At 40.8% G+C, this 18018-nt stretch overlaps 1 protein-coding gene across 6 annotated transcripts in view; it reads left to right on the top strand.

Annotated features, from left to right (window-relative positions):
* Positions 1-18018, top strand: part of ak8 (adenylate kinase 8) — a 45205-nt gene that overhangs the window by 16195 nt on the left and 10992 nt on the right. For all 6 annotated transcript variants that reach the window (XM_069183467.1, XM_069183465.1, XM_015367117.2 and 3 more), the window contains 5 exons: positions 584-655; positions 1267-1467; positions 7200-7331; positions 8469-8558; positions 13854-13995. In XM_069183467.1, coding sequence (XP_069039568.1) covers positions 584-655; positions 1267-1467; positions 7200-7331; positions 8469-8558; positions 13854-13995 — 637 coding nt within the window. The remainder of the gene's footprint in view (positions 1-583; positions 656-1266; positions 1468-7199; positions 7332-8468; positions 8559-13853; positions 13996-18018) is intronic.

The raw sequence follows: 18018 nt of genomic DNA, 5'->3' as shown, positions 1-18018 counted from the left end.
GTCCCTCTTGGCAGACCCAGCATTCGATGTCCAAATTAAGCCCCCAGGTCCACACCAGCGGGGCCTGACAAATACCTTTCACCCTCTTCGCGGAAGATTGTCTGGGCACAAGCACTCAACCTCCAGCAACGCAACGGCGCCACCAGTCAAGCTGATAAGAGCATGTTTCAAACGTGTGGTGACCGATCTCACACAGGAGGTCCCTGACTTTGATCTTTCACAAGGGCTACGGGCGTCTCCGAGCCACATCTATACAGATTATTGCAGATGTAGCTGCTGCACTTCTGTCCAGACTAGGCTTTAGAGTAGCACACAAGCTATATTCTGGATGGGTAAGGTTCCTGGTCATATTTTGGTACAGAGTATTTTATTTTGTCATGTGCATATACTGTAAGTACTTTGTACTAAGAATTTTACTTAACCTTTAAGTATGACATGAATGCTTTTGTAGTTGAAGCTGCTTCTTCAATTCTCTGTACTGTAGTACATAGTGAGTCTTTTCTAGGAATTTAAGAGTGCTGTTTATCTTTTACACTCTCTCATTGTCTAATAAGAAATAAAATGAGCATTTTTTCTGGTTTAGTGTTTCTGGATGCTCCTGACACTGTCCTCATTGAGAGGAACCTGGGAAAGAGAATTGACCCTTTCACTGGAGGTGTGTATATTTATAATAGAGGGTTACTTACTGGAGTGCCTTGAAAATTCTATTTTCCTGCCTCTACTTTAACAGGCAATTGGACAAGCCATTTAAAGAAAAATTCAGGCCAATGGAATACTTCCATCTTAACATTTCTTACTATCTTTCACATGTTCAGGGTAGTTTTGAATAGTTTTTCAGTTTATGTGGTATTATCCTTTCCTCAATACTAAACTTTGTTTGTCTTACAGTTGACATTTTGTGATTATTTTTCTGTTATCTCTGCGGTGATATACATGTTTTTACTCTTGCGTGCATGCCATGTAGGTGTGTATGTAGGTTTATTTTGGTAAAATGGTCAATTTAAATTGATCACATTATGGATTCAGTCATGTCTGTCCCTCTTACAGTTACACACTAATGTCCTTTCCAAGACTAAGTGAGCGTGTGACTCATTCGAGCATAATTAACCAAGCTATCAGGTAGTGATTTACTTTTGGGAAGCTTGCTGTAACTCTCCACACATTTATCTTGCCACCTTGCTGCTGCCCAGTCCAGTAGAGCAGTAGAGAAGGTCTGACCTTGTGCGTGTCCCTTCCCCATCTCCCCCATCCCTCTCGGACATCCAGATGTGTATCATGCCACCTTCTCCTGGCCCAGTGACGACGCGGTGGCCCGCCGGCTGCAGGAGGCTCCGGGCATCTCGGAGGAGGAAACCGCCGCCCAGCTGCTCCAGTTCCACAGGGAGAGCCACGCGGTGCAGAGGACCTACCAGCAGCAGCTCAGGGTCATCAACGCAGACCAGCCCTCTGCCGACGTCTTCTCGCAAAGTACAGCCATTCTCCTCCAGCTGGAGGTTCCTCATTTACAATTGATAATGACCTGTTACTAATAACTCTTAATACCATCCTTATTATTTTATTAATGCACTGAATGATTGCTAAAGCTACACATCTCTTCCAGGGACAGCACTACCGTCTGCCATCTGTTTCAGGTTTTCAGGAGCAAATCTAGCACATTTTAACAAATTTACTAACAAATAAGAATGGCACAGTATGTGGTGTCATATTATATTAGCGAGTCAATAACACCAAAAGGGTGAAATGTCTTAAACTGTAATAGAGATGGATTATTAATTATGTTGTATCTTGCAGTGTTACTTTGATCTCAAGGTTTCACAAAAGCTAACAACGTAGTTGGTCTCTTAACTGCGTTTTATGCACTGGTGCCTCACAACGGTGAACAAAAACCAAGACAGATTGTGATTTACTAAAAAATTAAACCGTAAAAGCATGAGTAAACAAAGAATAATATAATATAACTTAAACATTTAACAGTGATTACCCACACAAATTCCCCAAATATCAAAGGTATTACATGTTATATTGTATACTTAATAAAATTAGCAAAGTTTTGTTTTTCAAAACTGCCCATAAATGGACTTCCAGTGGCTCCCATCTAAGAAGGAGGTGCAGCTAAAACAACTTGCACTGAGTGCCCCTTTTCTCTTTAAAAAAATTTAATCTAAATTTAAGTTTAATGCAGTTTTGAAGGCTATACCTCAGTTTACATGTCTCTTACGAGAAACATGGCTCATCTGTGATGGAACAAGTTAGCTACCCCTCAAAGTCAAGGATCTGAAAGCTAGAAAGCAGCTTACATTTGACACTGCAGACACCACGCTTTCCTGCAAAGCCCACGATCTCTCTTGAATGCAGCTCTGCTGGCTGAGGGATTTTATTATGGGTTGGCTTTGGCACTCCCTGAAAACCAGTCTATTTGCTGATGTCAAAGCTGTCTGTGCTGTGCTGGTGACCATCCAATATTGCCTTTAGCATTTGGAGGAGAGGAATACAGCTGCTCTGTCGTCTCTTTGACAAAGAGAGTATAAGTGGGTGGATTTTTTCAGCAAGTGGAGCACCAGATCTGTGACAGCCTCAGAGAGTTGGAGAAGGAGATGACCCTGCATCAATCCCTTCTGGCCAAATGGAGGTTCAGTCTGGGTCTTCTAGAGTTATTCCACTCACACAGTAGAGTGTGGAAGATGTTTTGTCTCAGTGCAGAAATCCCCCGCCCATCTCGGAGTGCAGTCCTTTCTGCATTCTTTCCAGGTCATGGCTAGTGCCGTGTGATCGAATGATCCTGAATTGGAAAATTGCTGTTGTTATAAGATAGCTGTTTTCATGTAAATAAAAAAATTGCTTCTTCTTAAAAAAGGCAAAGACCCCTACGAATGCTATAATTATCACCCATTATCACTATTAAACTCAAATATAAAAATATTACCAAATACTCTTTTCGAAGTGGTCACATTCAACTGACAGGCTTCTTAAAGAGCCAGTTTGCTACTGATAACATACTGCACCTCTGCCATGTTCTGGATCAAACTCCCTAGATACAGAATGCAAAATGGCGTTGGATCTTATTTTTGTTTTCATTTTAGGGCTGTTCTAGAATGCTTTGGTTTTGGCTGTTCAATTCTCAATATGAGTAATTGCTTGAGTAATTGCAGGCCCAGTTATGTTTCCTCAGTTCACACAGAGCATGGCTGTCCATTATCACCTTGATGGCTTGTAGTTTTGATAGAACACCTGGCACAGCTTAATAGACAAAATAGTGCTTCAGCCTCCCTCCCATTGACATACAGGGCACTGAACATGATATTTCACCCTGATGAGATGGTATTATTCTTTCTGTTTTCTTCTTGTTCACTTACATGTCCCATACAGTCCCATGTATTAAAGCTCTTTAATAGGTTCAGATCAGACCTTATGGCACAGAATCCCGCTGTGATATGGGTATTACCGCTGTAAAGGTGGCACAGAAGGTAGAGGGTTAGTTTGAGCTATGTGGTACACAGCTATGACTTGCCAAAGAAGCAAGTATTCCTGGATGTCAGGACGTAACCAGAGCGGGCCAGAGGTCAGGAGATCTGGATTGGGAAGATTACACCTCATCTACTCACCCACCTTGGGAAAAATAGGTTTAGTGCAAATTTAGTAGGTAAGAAAATGTATATTCTGTAGCGATCATGCTGTGGTGGTTGCGTTGCAAAACCTTCAGGTTAGGAGGCAGTTTGCTGGGTAGTAAATAATCTCATTACACTTGGGGTGTCAAACTTGGGTGCCAGTTAAGCTGCAGTAAAGAAAGTAGATTTCCCATGTTCCTGTGTTCCATGCTCAAGTTATCTTCCCCACTGGAGTCTGGCTGCTGTGTCGTCATGGAAAAGATGTAGGTTAGAGCACTTATGGTGGAGATTTTGCTTCACCTAAAACTAACAGCATGTCAGAAGATTTTTCTTTCTTTCCTTTGTTATTTGGTTAGCCCCCAATTAATATTTCTTGTGCGAGTTCCCCCACCCCAGTTTTGTATATTTTGTGAGAGTTATATTTTTGTTTTTTTTAATGATTAAAATTTATTTTAAGAAAATTCCATAAATAATCGCCTTGAATACATTCATTAGAGGAAAATATAACTTTAGAGTCTTTCTTAGATGGCATTTGAACAGCATTTGACTTTGAATTTATGTCTTGTCGCGTAAGGAAACACACGCTCTCTAAAAATGTGAAACGGAGAGTTTATATGGCATTATTCATATTGCTCAGCTTTGCCATCGCAACTTCCTCAGGGAAATATTGTATATTTAAGTGTGAAGTCTTTGATAAATGTGGTTCAGGTTATATTATGTAGGCTCTATTCCCCTTTCATATAAACTACAGTAGGTATAGCACACATGCGTACTCAAGCCTGCTTTTGTACTACAATATGTACAGTACTTTTACTTCACAATTTACACTTTGTATTATGCTCTTTTCTTCTCAAAAAGAGAACTTCTTCTGTAAAGAGTTTTGCTCAAGCATTTTAAATGCCCCTTCTTTTGTTGTGAGAAGTTGAACTGAGTAACAAGTTTTAAGGTTTCTGTTCAGATAACAAAGGCCTTTGTTCAGTACATTGGTGATGAATATTCTTTCATCATAATCAGTGGACAATCCATTTGCTCACATGTCCCAAATCTGGTGATAAATGAGGGGCGCTAATTGGGATTAAGGTTCAATGTGTTGTGTGCGAATGCCTCTTTAAGAAATTGCTGGCGCACTCCCTTTTAGCAGAGAAGATCCATCACTGTGTCTCCTGGTGTCCATGTGAGGATCCACTCCAGATTCCAGTGAGACTAGTTATGCGATTGGGATTCTCCACAGATGACACGTGCTGTGGTTTGGATGCTTTGTTCTCTGCAGGTTTGCCTTTGTTTTAGCCAGGCGTACTGCCCTCTACAGTAACCCCTGCTGGTTATAGGGGGTTGGGGTTAAACCAGCTCTGATGCATCTCAGTTATCGTAGCAGTAAGAAGTGGGGGACTTTGCTTTTCCTCTCCATCAACCTGCCCTTCACCTTATTGCTTGGGATGGCTAGCCCAAGGCAAAGCCAAAGGCTAAGAGCATCCCAAGCGGCCTTCAACCAGGATAAGCTGCCAACACGAAGCCTATTAAACACATTTGAGTACAACCTGTCTCAGTATTACATGGCTCTTCTTGACAAAATAATTCAGTTATTTTTTTGTTTTGGGAGGAGACTCTGTGTTGTGTTTTCAGGAGTGTGGTTTCTGGAAATAAACAGATACATGAATTTTTTAATGTCAAAGACATAAAAACCGAGGCGTTCCAACAGACATGATGTGTTTCTTCATGGTTAAAAAATGTGTATACCATCTTACAGTGTGTCTTCTAGTCAAGTTATTTAACCAAAAAAAAAAGAATATTGTAAGACTTTGAGATGAGTGAAAACTTAGTAATAAGTGCCACTAAGATATACAATTACATTTTATTATCTAATTACAAGCTATATTTTTCAGATTTTTTGGTTGCTATGTACTACATATTTTTGGTTACATATTTCAGAAAAGCATACAGCATTTTTTTAAAGAACAATGTAATTCTTGTTCCCCATATAAAGTCTGCATATTTCTTTCCTTGCCACGGACATTTAGATTTTCAGATGGATGCTCCAGTGTAGCACAGGTGTACTATTGTGGCTTCTCAGTATATTGCTGCCCCTTTTAGAGGGCATATTGATGTCGAGAATTGTGCCTGTGACATTATTCGTCTTTAATTCTGGCTGTCATTAATGTTGTCTAAGGGGATGGGCAATACATTATTTGCAATGCTCCAACTGATTTCTATAACCTTGCCTTTTTACAGATACACATAATGCAGGTGCTTATGAACTGTTGTCTTCACAAAGGTTGTGATTAAACACGGAACAGCTGCCCTTAAGAGAAAAGGAAGAGCAACACTGTACTTTTTTATTTAATCAGCTTCGTGTTTTGGGTGTGATTTGTAAATGTGAGGTTTGGGGGCGTGCTGTAATGGCGCAATATATAATTAATATCTTATGATTTGCTTGATTGCATTAAACGGAGAAAGATTTTTGGGGGCATTTTTGCATTAAGTATTCATGATTCTTGATTGAAATACAAACTGCAATAAAGCAGTTGCCTTGAATATTGATTATTGCTAATTAAAAATGCGGTTTGATTAGGAAGTTACCAGCTTCTTCTCTTCCTCTGACTTAGCTTTTCCATCTTAACATTTGCATTTTTTTGCGCATGAGTTTTATCACTGTTTGAGATTTCATATACCAATTAGCAGCAGAGACCATACAGGGAGTCATTAGTTATAATTAGCCTGTGGTTAATTACTATACATTAAAATCGAGTCATCATATTGAAGAACAGTATTGTTGAGAAGAAACCCAACTGCAAACAGCTGTTAACTTGCTTGAGAGGGTCATGGTACAAACAAAAACTCCCTTGGAAGAGAAAGGGAGCCACTCATGATTTATTGATTGCCTCTTTTTATTTTCAGATTAGCAGTCTGTTTGTCACGGACTAGGATTTAAAAGGATTTGTGCCCCAGTAAGGTTCTGGATTATCTAGAGCAATACTTAGGGGTGTAAGATGAACTTTGAGCTGGTGGAACTTTGGTTTCTGTTACTCTTTCTGTTTTATTAGTATATTAATTTGGGTTGGAGGCATTTGTAAATCATTTCAGGAACAAAGTTGCCAATAATCATTATAGCACAAAACACAAATAATGTGATGCCCCACTTATGGACCCCACAAAAGATACATTTAAGGACTGGCCTTGAGAGGGCCTGGTATGTTGAAACATTGTTTTGATGGGCATTGCACAGTTATGACAGAACAAAATAAAGTTGTTTTAAGTTACCTGCTTGTCTGTTGATCTAGAACTCGGGTGTCTCTGCAGTCTGCAAGACAAACCCTGGCATTGACCTACAACACAAAAGGCAGCTATGCTCTGTTCTCAGTCATTTTCAAATAAAGAGCAAGAGGAACACAATTTTTTGCATAATTCCTCCACTGCATATGAAAATTTAGAGATGATTGCTGCACTTTGGTTTTTGTATCAAACTTAAAAAAACAAGTTCATATAATTACCATGTACTGGCGGTGGTGTTCAAACCCGAGGTATTAAAAACCTTAGTATATGGTGGATTTGCTAGTTCATTACACTGATTTATGTATTTTTTTTCTCCTTAAACAGCGCTGACCTTTGCCCTGAGCCGCCCCCACTCGGCGGCCCCCCATACTCCTCGTGTCGTCCTGCTCGGACCCCCCGGCAGCGGGAAGAGCCTGCAGGCAGCGATAATCGCTCAGAAGTACAACGTTGTCAACAGTAATCTATCAATTATCACAGCACCTCTCGAGCAGCCGTCGATCTCCGCGTGGCACTTCATCTCCCCCACGCTGCCAGGCAGCTCCTTTCCCCCGGCTCGCCGCCGTGTGTGTGTGTGTGGTGTGTGTGTGGGTGTGTTTGCTGCACAAGACCCCTGCTTTTTTTTTTCATCTTGAGTTTCAACATAAGCAACAGCTGTAACCAGCACATAACTTCCTCATTGCCCCGTACATCAAACGTTTAATCTGCTTCACTTTCTTTTTATACAAAACAAAATGTGTAGGATCCAGCAACATAAGCACTATGTATCAATCCTTCAGCTTTCAGGTTTAGACAAATGTTGAAAATTTCGCTTTTATCAAAAATCTTACATTAAAATGTCTTTTTCTTACGACTTTCGGTTTGTCTTTTTTGTGTAAACCAAGGTAAACCATTGGGCCAGTTCGCCAATTCCCATTTTCTTGACTCCTTCCTGTTTGTTTTTTGTTTGTAACTTTGTCAGATTTGTTTCTGATAGCATCATGACTACTTCCCACTCTGTCCCAGAAGAGTGCCACAGATTACGCAGCGATATGAAGTACAAATAAAAAATTAAAATTGTCAGCACAGACATCGGTGGTAGTACAGAATAGACTGGAGCCTGTAAGATCAGAGAATACAGTGCCTTTAACTATGGAGTCTTAATTCATTGAAAGGCTCTGTTGTCAGCTAACGACTCCAGATCTGATACCGACATGGCACAACTCATGTAGATGTCAGAAAAAAAAACAGGCAAAAAAAGCTGGGGAGAGGATTTGAGGGCAAACAGGGGAAAGGTTACTCAACAAGAGTCACCGTGTTCATCTCTTGCAGCTTTGGAGATTCCTTACAGTCTTGCACTAGTGGTTCATTCTTAAATTTTTAATATTTATTTTCAGTTTAATTCTTTTCTTGTTGGGGTGGTGGATAAAATGTGCTATTCTCTTTATTTTATTTTTTTCTGCTGCTGCTCCAAGTATCAGTTGTAATACTCGCCCCACTCTCGGCTAACAAGTTCAGGATCTTATTTTATTCTGTTTACCTTCGCAGTTGAAAGGTTACATTGCGCATTCCGTTTATTTAAACTTTAATATGCGTTTTCTCTTTTTTCCCTGGTAGTTTGCTGTGGGCAGGTTCTGAAGTCAGCGGTTGCAGACGAAACGAGTCTTGGAGAACTCATTAAAACATACCTGGAATCTGGACAGCAAGGTACAGTGATGTCTGACTGGAGCTTTACACTCCAGGGAGATGCCTCTGAGAAAAGTGTGTACACCAGTAAGGAGTAGAGAAAATTGGTCAGTTCTGAGCAACACAAGGCCACAGGTGTTTAATATGCCAACATTTATCCGATATAACTCTGTATATAATAGCCTGCATATGCTCTCTCAATGTACAGTATATTGAGTCCTCCCCAGTACATACTGGTAGAAAAATCATATTAATTTTTTAATTAAAAGCACTAATTTATTTTGCATTAGCTCGATTTCACAAGTGTTTGTGATGATTACATGGCCCTATATAAAGTCTTCAGAAAGATCTAACCCTCGCAGTTTTCAGTCCATTTGTATTTCACTTTTGTTCTCCATTCTTGTTCAGTAGGCCAAAAGCTCAAAAAAACGAACTTACCCTGGGAGACAGTCCAGTTTTTAACAGCATCTTTATTATCTGCTTTTTTTTCCAGCAAAGAGTCTTTATCTTCTATTCTTTTTCTAATAACACTCAACATTTTTGTCTGGGGCTGTTATTTGTTACTTTAGATTTTTAGGTTTCTGTGTAGTTTATGGCTTTGTCTCCTATAGAAAATGACTTTTTTGGAACAGTTTACTTTTCACAGGTTTAACAGTATTGTTTTCTTCTGATCTCTTTAATAGGCAAAATTTTGTCTTTTGGATATAACAAGAAGTGGTGATGATTAAAAACACAGCTTCAGTGAAATAATAAATGAGATGGTATATTTCTGCACATGGACATGTGCATTAAGCAAATGTTTTTGTTCCTTGGATGTTGTGTGAAATGTGCATATATTCTCAAGATGGTCATGTGAATTATGGCCCACACTAATCTGATTTTTTACTCGTGTGTTCAGACAGCCAAGTCATTCTGAATTGCTTTTTCCCCTCATTTTAAAGCTTTGTTTTGTGCAGGGAGATTTTAATCAGAAAACAGAAGACCTTAACACTACCGTACACTGAACCAAAAGACATTTATGAGTGTAGATGGAAGATGTTCACTGTTGTCAAAACAATCCCTTTGTATTTTTTCAACATTAATAATGGTCTGGAAAAGCCATCCCACCAATAAGCACAATGTAGTCAAGCAAATTGTGACTGGGCTGTTTATTTACACTCAACACGGACAATTAGTGACTGCAACAGCAAAGGTCTCTAGAGTTTCTATTTTAGGCTCAGAACTTTATCTTATTGTCTTTGTCATGAATCTACCGAAGAGCTCAGTTCCAGTGTGTGCTTTAAAAGCAGATGTGCTCAAAAGGGAAGTACTGTGTTCCTGAATGCCACAGTTATCCTATTTGAAATAATTCTTAATTCCCTTGGCCTTAAAGTGCTTCAGAACCCCAATAATTCACAGTAATATTTTACTTGAAAGCAGGCAAGCAGTGAAGCTTTCAGTTTACAAGCAATTAATGCAAAGAACACTAATGTTGCTGGTCACAACTGGTGTACAGCTATTCCTTGGAGTGAGCCTGCATTCTTCGGTGCCCCATTTTCCAGCAGTTTGGTGCTTTTAACATCACAGTCGAAATGTAAACAGCGTCACAGGGGGTCAAAATCTTTAAGTGTCCATTGGGATGGGAGCATGTGACTGAGTCTCCATCTTGATGAAATAATAATGAACAGCTTCGGTGTGGCTGCAATTTGCACATGAAAATCAAATCCTTTCGCATTTTTCCATTTAATCTGAGGGTGATGACAATTCCTCGTCTCAGTTTACATGCAAATTACTTTGTCAAGTCTTCCCTATGAGACTCGCAAGTCTAGAGTTTTTTTTCTTTGTTTTGTTTTTGTTTGTTTGTTTTTGTTTTGTTTATTTTTTAAACAAATCTTTTTTGTACTACTGACGTGTGTGCGTTTGGGTTTTTTTTTGGGTTAAAGGAAAAAATGTTCTTTTTGCTTCTAACACAATTCTCCCTAGTAAGTATCTAGAGCGTCTGGGGTGTGAAGTTTTGTAATGGCACAACTTTTTTGTAGAGATAATATCTGGAAAGTCACATAGCTGTGATGCTAAAGCAAACCTCTACTTCTAACATGTAGTTTCTCTAGGTACAAGATTGCGCTGCCTTATAGTTTTTTTTTAAATGAAACAAAGCCTCTTCTCCATGAAGACTGTTACATGGACAAGACTCCTTTTTCCTCTTAGCTCTGACTGCTAGAATGCACTCACTTCCTCCTGTTCGCTCGGTTTCGAACCTGCACCCAGTCCTTCAGGTCTAGCCATCCTTCCCACTGTCTTAGTGTAGCTTAGCTGAAGGCACTGGAGTCTCATACCCTCCTAGCCACTAGCCCATGTTGCCTCTGCTTCGCGTGAGACTGGGGTCCGGATTGTCGCACTCTGTTGCCACACCGCTGTCCTCCCAGTTCTGCTGCTTCCTGCCCAGATCGGAGCTGCTGTACCTCCCAGACCTGTCGGCTGCGATCTGTAATCTGCCTCATTTGAAAGTGGCATCCCTGACTGCAGGTCTCAGTCACGACCAGTTAGTTAAGGAAATGCGCCCACTTCAGAGACCGCGCGCGGCGGTGGGTGCCAATCACCGAGGCACAGAGGGGCTGCCGCTGTGCCACTTGCCTTAAGCAAGTTTTTATTAATTTAATAAACATCCCGCCGAGACCAGTGGCTCTGCGGTGTGTGCAAGGATTTGCCGGCGATGCATGCTGAGTTCAAGTCTAATGAGAGGTGCGCAGAAAATCTCTGCACTGAGCACCTGAAGGGCCCCCCAGCCCCGATCGCACTGACTGTCAACACTACCGTAGCGCTGAGGTTGTGGCAGGCTAGTAGCATGAGCAAGGAGAAGTCTTCACTTTAAACAGTTTCTGTCCGGTAGACTCTGGAGGGGACATTTAAATGAGGCCCTGTTTGATTTTGAAGTCTTCCTGCCTTTCTTGAAATGTTATTACATTCAAGGCACCGTGTCCCAATATTACGGCAAGTGGAAAGCTAATCCAGTAGGAATTACCTGCCTTACAAAAATAATAATGATCTCTCCTTTAGTTTTTTTTCTTGCTCTACTTTTAACACGGATACTCACTGAGATTGAAATTGTTAACGGGGCTGAATGCCTCCTAACCGAAGTGTGGTTGGAGCCCCTGAATTAAACAGCACTGAGATTTAGAATGCTAAAAACAAAATACTTTAACTGTGGAATGTCTTGACAAGTGTCAAACGTGTCGGAATCCTAAAACTCCAATCCTAAAATAAGAACGAATCTTTATTTCATTTAAATACACCCGCACAAATTCCAGTTTGTCTCATTTGAGTTTGCAACGAAACTTATGCATAAAAACAAGGTTCTGGAGCTCTGCCTTGTCTGAATGCTGGAGCTCGGTGGTCCTGAGGGAGCTACTAGTAGTGTTTGCAGACCCTTCTCTCCCTCTCGCTCTCTCTCTCTTTCTCTCCCTCTCCCTCCCTCCCTCTCCCTCTCTCCCAGTGTCAGTGCAAGCTGCAGGCAGAGAAGCTCTCCGCCTTAAATAATTTACAAGTTGATTAATAGACTCACAAGGGTATAATTAGGCAAGGGAGAGACGACGGCTAGTGTAACCAGTACAGTGCTTAAGGGAATTAGAGACCAGGATTATTAAGGAAATAAAAAAAATAGTGTTCTAAAAGAGGGGGGCAGAAAACCCTTTTCCAGTGCTGCTCGGCGTTTGAAGCAGTTTCTCCAGGAGCAGGAAGCCCCAGCTCTTTTGAAGTGGAAATTGGACAGTTTGAATCCGTCGACTTTAATTTTTCACAAGCTTCAGGGACCCCCTGGGTGCAGCTCACTTTCCTTATTGAAAATAAATTCCTTTCTCTTTCTCTTTCTCTCGCCTTTCTTTCGTTTAAATTTCCCCTCTTTAAAGAAGTGCAGTTTCACATCCTCTTTATGACATTTTCATTAACATAAACAATTCACTTACTTTGCCTGTAAGGTTGGAGATGGCTGTTTTTGTATTCCGCATGAGTTGTGTATTCCTGTGTTACATAGGCACCAGGAAAAGTCTATAATACATTCTTATAAGGAAGAATTCCAGCATTGTTAGTTTAGTGCCCCGAGTTCTTGATAACTAGACATAATTTGAAAAATAAAGCAAAGGTATGTCTAAACAAAACTTGTGGCTCTGTTCGCTTATATCTGGCTGGTGTTCATGTCAGGTGATTTAGTTCTGAATCTCTGCATTATTCCAACTGAGCTCATCTGTGAGCTGTTTTCTTCAGCCCCTTACCTCTCATTTTATTACTGTTAAGACACCTGTGCTTTTGAGCCCTCTCCTTTACAGTGCAGCAGCTAAGATGGTAATCGCATAACCAGACAAGCCAATCCACCTATAGATCTGAAGTAGGCTGTTCTTGTGCTCCTTTGCCTGTATATTTGCTTGTTGAGTTTAAATTCATCACTGTCTGTTCTTTATATTTCTCGTATCTGTCTTAGGTGTTAAGCCAAAATCAAAATAACAGGTTTGTCTGCTCACACAATCTGCCATTAATTGAATTTTTATTTCTTCAACCAGTGCCTTAAGACCTCAAAGTACTCCACTTTGTATTCATCTCTGATGCATTGTATCATTCAGACCAAGGATGTAGATGCACTGTAGTGTTAAGCGGAGAAAGAACTTGCTGGAAAATTTGTTGACTTGTGTGCTACCATATTATTCAAAGCAGTTTGCCTTTTAAATGGTCTTATAATTTAAATCTTATCGTCAGTTCGCCACTAGATGGCGATGGAGGTGGTAATAACCCTTGCGTAGATTTATTTTTAGTCTGTGAAAGCCTACAGTATGTGTGTCCCACAAAGGGCAGCACTTGACGTAGTTTGACATTTCCGGTAGCAAGGCAGCATGATGTGGTATCAGTGGTAATGAGGGGTGTCAAACTGGTGCCTGAGGACTGTTTGAAGTCCGTCAAGCAAGAGACTCGCACCATTCCTAAACCATCTCTCTTCACCCAATACTAACAGATAGTCGCAGACACCCAAAGTTCTCTACATGCTGTACATTTTTCTAAGGAAAGGCAACTGAGTTGTATGGAGTGTGTATAGAAATTGACACCTTTTTTAATTTAGGAGACTTGATTTCTGCAGACATTTCTTCAGTGAAACCAATTAGATGGTTCTGAACACACCACATGTATATGGTGTTATTCTCACTCATGAGCCTGTGCTCAAAGTACTGTACGTCTTTGGGTTTGAGCAGCTCTTTGCTTGTTCTTTTTCAGTGGGACTTTAGGCAGGAGTTTGGAATCGGTGTCATTCCCTTTCAGTCACCTGTACTGACCGCATGTTCCTCTGGTTTCCAGTGCCCGACAGTGTGGTTGTGAAGATCCTGACGGAGCGGCTCAGCCGGCTGGACTGTACCACCCGCGGCTGGATCCTCCATGGATTCCCCCGCGACTTGGAACAGGCCGAGAAGCTCCACGAGGCGGGCTTCGTCCCGAACAGGTGCATCCAAACTCTGCATCCACATGGAAAAGTCACAGTTTATGGATATGGTCGCCTATTCTTGAGTTAGAGGATAAGACCTTACAAATTAATATTACATTTCTCCTTAGATGATTGTGACTAACAAGTAATCACAACTGGCTGACTAAAGACATTTGGGACTGTGCCATTTCAAAACTCTGTATAGGACGTATTCCTCGAAAAGCCCTATATATCAGAAAAGTGTCTGTATCTTTTGCCATATTTTAAATATCTACTTTGATTGAATGGCAGTCTTCTAAGGAAATATCACCATGAATAATTTTGATTAGGTCCGTGCAAATCTTTGAGTACCTCTTCAATCTGTGAGGATTAAAAAAAGTTCCACTCCTATATGAAATTCCTTATCATCCAATTTCATAACATATATTCCTGTAGATTATTACAATAAAGTCTAAAAACATATATAGCCCACTGCTATTAAACAATGTATTGCTGGTATGTACATGTGAACCAGTTAAGCCAGATGGATGTCCAGGATGGCACAGACATGTTTTATAAAAGGTAGACTGCTGTTGAAATGGATTAAAATCAAGCAATCTGATCATTGAAATGCATGACATAGAAATTGTTAGCCACGGTTATGCACAAAACACTTTCATCCACAGCAGGAATAGCACAAAAGTAATCAACTGGCACTGCTGTAAGTGTGGCCCCTCATAGAGAAGTTCTTCTAGGCTGCCTTTATGACATTTGCAATAAGAACAGAAAATGCAAAAGCAGTAAAATACACTGCTTGATAATAACTTCGCTTGATTACTGAGTTACATTTAATAGACCTTTTTCAAGGGCACAGAGGAACAGTGAGACAACCTCCGCTACAGTTGATATGTTAACAGAGGTGTCATTTTGGTCATGCATTCTGTATTCAAACAAAATCCTTTTCTCAAGTTCGGCAAATCTTTGGTTCTCGTTACAGTGTTATTGCTCTTAAAGTTTTGCTTTCTCTAGAAATGTGAAACATCAGTCGCAGATAGATCCTTTTGCAACTGTTCTCAATCTTTAACTCGTTAGAGGATGTACCCAGCATCAGATCAAAGGAAAACCAACATCTTTTTTCTTTTTTTTTTTTAATATGTAGATGGCTACAGGCAGTTTATTCACAGCATAAAGTGTTTGATAGGGAAGGACACTCCTGCAGCCACAATGTGAACCTGGGGAATTAAACTAGTAAAGCAGTCTGATGATCCTGTGCCAGCTTTAATTGGTTTCTTGGTAAATATGGAATTAAGATCCAGTGGGAATCCTGAGGTGTACTTACAAGAAAAACACACACAAAAACAGCAGCAATAGCAAATAATGATGGTAAGAAAGCTGTTTTATCAGAGAACTGGAATTTTCCTCAATTCACCCTTTCAAAGAGCTACTCTTCAGGCCTTCAGTGCTACAGTAGTAAAATCTGTCAGGGAGAAAACGAGAGAGAGAAGACATTAACACAGCGATCGGGGCTTATTTTCTTTATAATTTTAGTATGTCTTGTAAGAGGACCACTGGGGAATGAGTACAGAAAAAAATATTTAAAGCCCAAGAGTATGGAAAAATGTCATCACTGTCTTTTTTTAAATTCTGGATGCTATTTTCTTGGGATTTAGGCAGAAGTTACCAAAGGCTGACAAAATATTCCAACAGCAGTCATCAGGAATAATAAGGCCAAGCACTTGTTCCAGCTCTCCCAAACATTTGTGTAAAACGTGCCTCTGGTTCAACGACATTCATTGGATTTTAATTTTAGTACATGTTTCATTCTTGGAATTTAGAGTCATTGATCTGTATTTGGATCAGTAAACACATGCGTACTTGTTATGGCTGAAGACAGAGGATCATCTATATTAAAGGTCTTGTCCAGTGTGTACCATGGTCAAGACTGTAATTAGGTTCTGTTAATGGTCCTGGGGTAGTGCCTGTCGGGTGGAGGAGCTGACGGAGAGGAGCAGCCAGGCGGAGTGAGTAAGTGCTGCTCGTAGGTGGTACTGGAGAGTTGTCCTCTGTGGATTGGGGAGGGAGAAGCTATGTGCCTGTCAGAGGAGAGCTGGAGACTGTCGTGAGCAGGAGAGGGCACAGGGGGTTAATTACTCCATTACTGGAAGGCTCAGCCAGGAGCTGTTTAAACAGGGTGGTGTGAGCTGGGGATTAGTTCTCATTACTCCAGCTAAAGGAATGCCAGCGACCCTCCGAGCTGCCATTTACAGGGAGTTTGTTATGCGTGCAGGAGAATATTCATATAGCGCAGTGATGAGGAGCTGGACCACAGGGCAGGGAGGGGAGAATCTTCGGCTTAACTCTGCGGATCTACATTATCACCTGAGCCGCACCGGGCTGCAATTATCCCAAATACCTGAGTACAGGTAGAGTCAGATCGCTGGCTCAGATTACCCTAAACTGTATGAGCTCCAATGAGATCTGATCACACTAAGATTATCTGGAGCACTGGTTATGGACGAGGCGATGCGTCAGCTCAGCTGGGTGGAAATCAGGGTGAGGACATCGGTGAAATGGGTTTGCTGGTGATATAACGTTATTTGTCCCAGGCTGTTATTGCTCAGGGACTTTTATATTTTCTTACCCTAATTTTTACACTCTGTCCATTATTAGCAAGAGCTACAGGACCCACTTCAGGGACCTATTCATAAATTAATTACCAGATTTTATTACATTACTTAGCTGTTGATATGTATTGCATATATTTTCTGCCACTTATATTTTGCCTTGTTTTTGTAATGATGGTTTTTCACTTTTTGCCCAATGAACTGTCACCTTTTGTGCCATGGCAAGCATGTGTTTTACAATGGTAATGTTAATCATCGTCAGTCAGTTCCTATTTCGTTTTTTGATCGCCTCACATTTGGGAGTTTTGGACACAGTAAGCGCCGTACGTTTACCTCCTGCCTTCCAGCAGTCCCGTGTCTCATCTTACACGGTAAGCAGCGCGCCAGGTTCGTATGTCTCCGGACACTCCTGCTCGGTTAAACCTCTGACTTAGACGTTGCTTTCGTATGTGGGAAGGTCTGACGTGGTGACTTATCCTCACTCATCACCACAGATCTAAATTGCACACTTTTTACTGAAGGGTTAATGAGCCTTGAGGAAAGAGGAAGCACAGTGACTTGGTAGGCTTTTCAGATTCACCCTTCTCACTCCTCTAAGGCCTGGGCTTAAAACATACTTACAGGCTAAGCTTACATAACGTCCTTCTTATGTTGCCTGTGCTCTTTGGAGAGACATAAGGAACTGGATTGACCAGAAGCTTTATGGTGCACAATAAATGACAAAATGTGAGGCTCAAATCCCCAGCCAGTTCTGAGTTCTAATGTAATGCACATTGGAGAATCTGATTATTTAAGAACTCGTCATACTTCCTTGCTATGCCTATCAACTTGAGAGCTCAGGTTCTCCAAATAGTGGCTGGCTTGCATAATAAGCAGATTTTTTCATTGCTATTCTTGAAACTCAGAGCTGCAGAAAAAAAAAAATTACATTTTGAACTACAAACATGATGCATAACCTGTGTGCTCTGCAGATGAATGTAGGATAACTGCTGAGGTCCCAAGCTATCACGAGAGGCTGGATACAGCACACACACTGACATCCCTGGGGCTGAAATATTATTGATAAGAATCCAATTATATTTGCGGAAAACATCTGATTTTGAAGACATCAGGCTGGTATGTGATTCTTTCAAACTTTAAACAGGACTTCCATTATATCATTCAGGAAAAATCAATAGTGCCAGCTGAATCATGCAGTGGTGAGCGTAGCCACATTAATATTGAAAGGGTGCGAGTTCGATCTGTGTCTGGGATTGGCTCGGCTTCACTGCTCTAATAACACAGAGTCACATCAAGACAGAAGGTTTTGGAGAGGTTTGGGGCATTTTCATTGTGGAATAGCAAAGAAGCAGCAGTGTCTAGTGAATGGCCAAGGGAAATATTTGGAAAGAAAAATGCCATTTTGCAAAGTCGGCCAGTGTGAAACCATTTTCTGTAG

Source organism: Lepisosteus oculatus, chromosome 24 (genome assembly GCF_040954835.1).
Source record: "Lepisosteus oculatus isolate fLepOcu1 chromosome 24, fLepOcu1.hap2, whole genome shotgun sequence".
Classification (NCBI taxonomy): Eukaryota; Metazoa; Chordata; class Actinopteri; order Semionotiformes; family Lepisosteidae; genus Lepisosteus; species Lepisosteus oculatus.
Note: the sequence above shows the minus strand (reverse complement) of the source record. Positions and strands in the feature narration are given on the sequence as shown.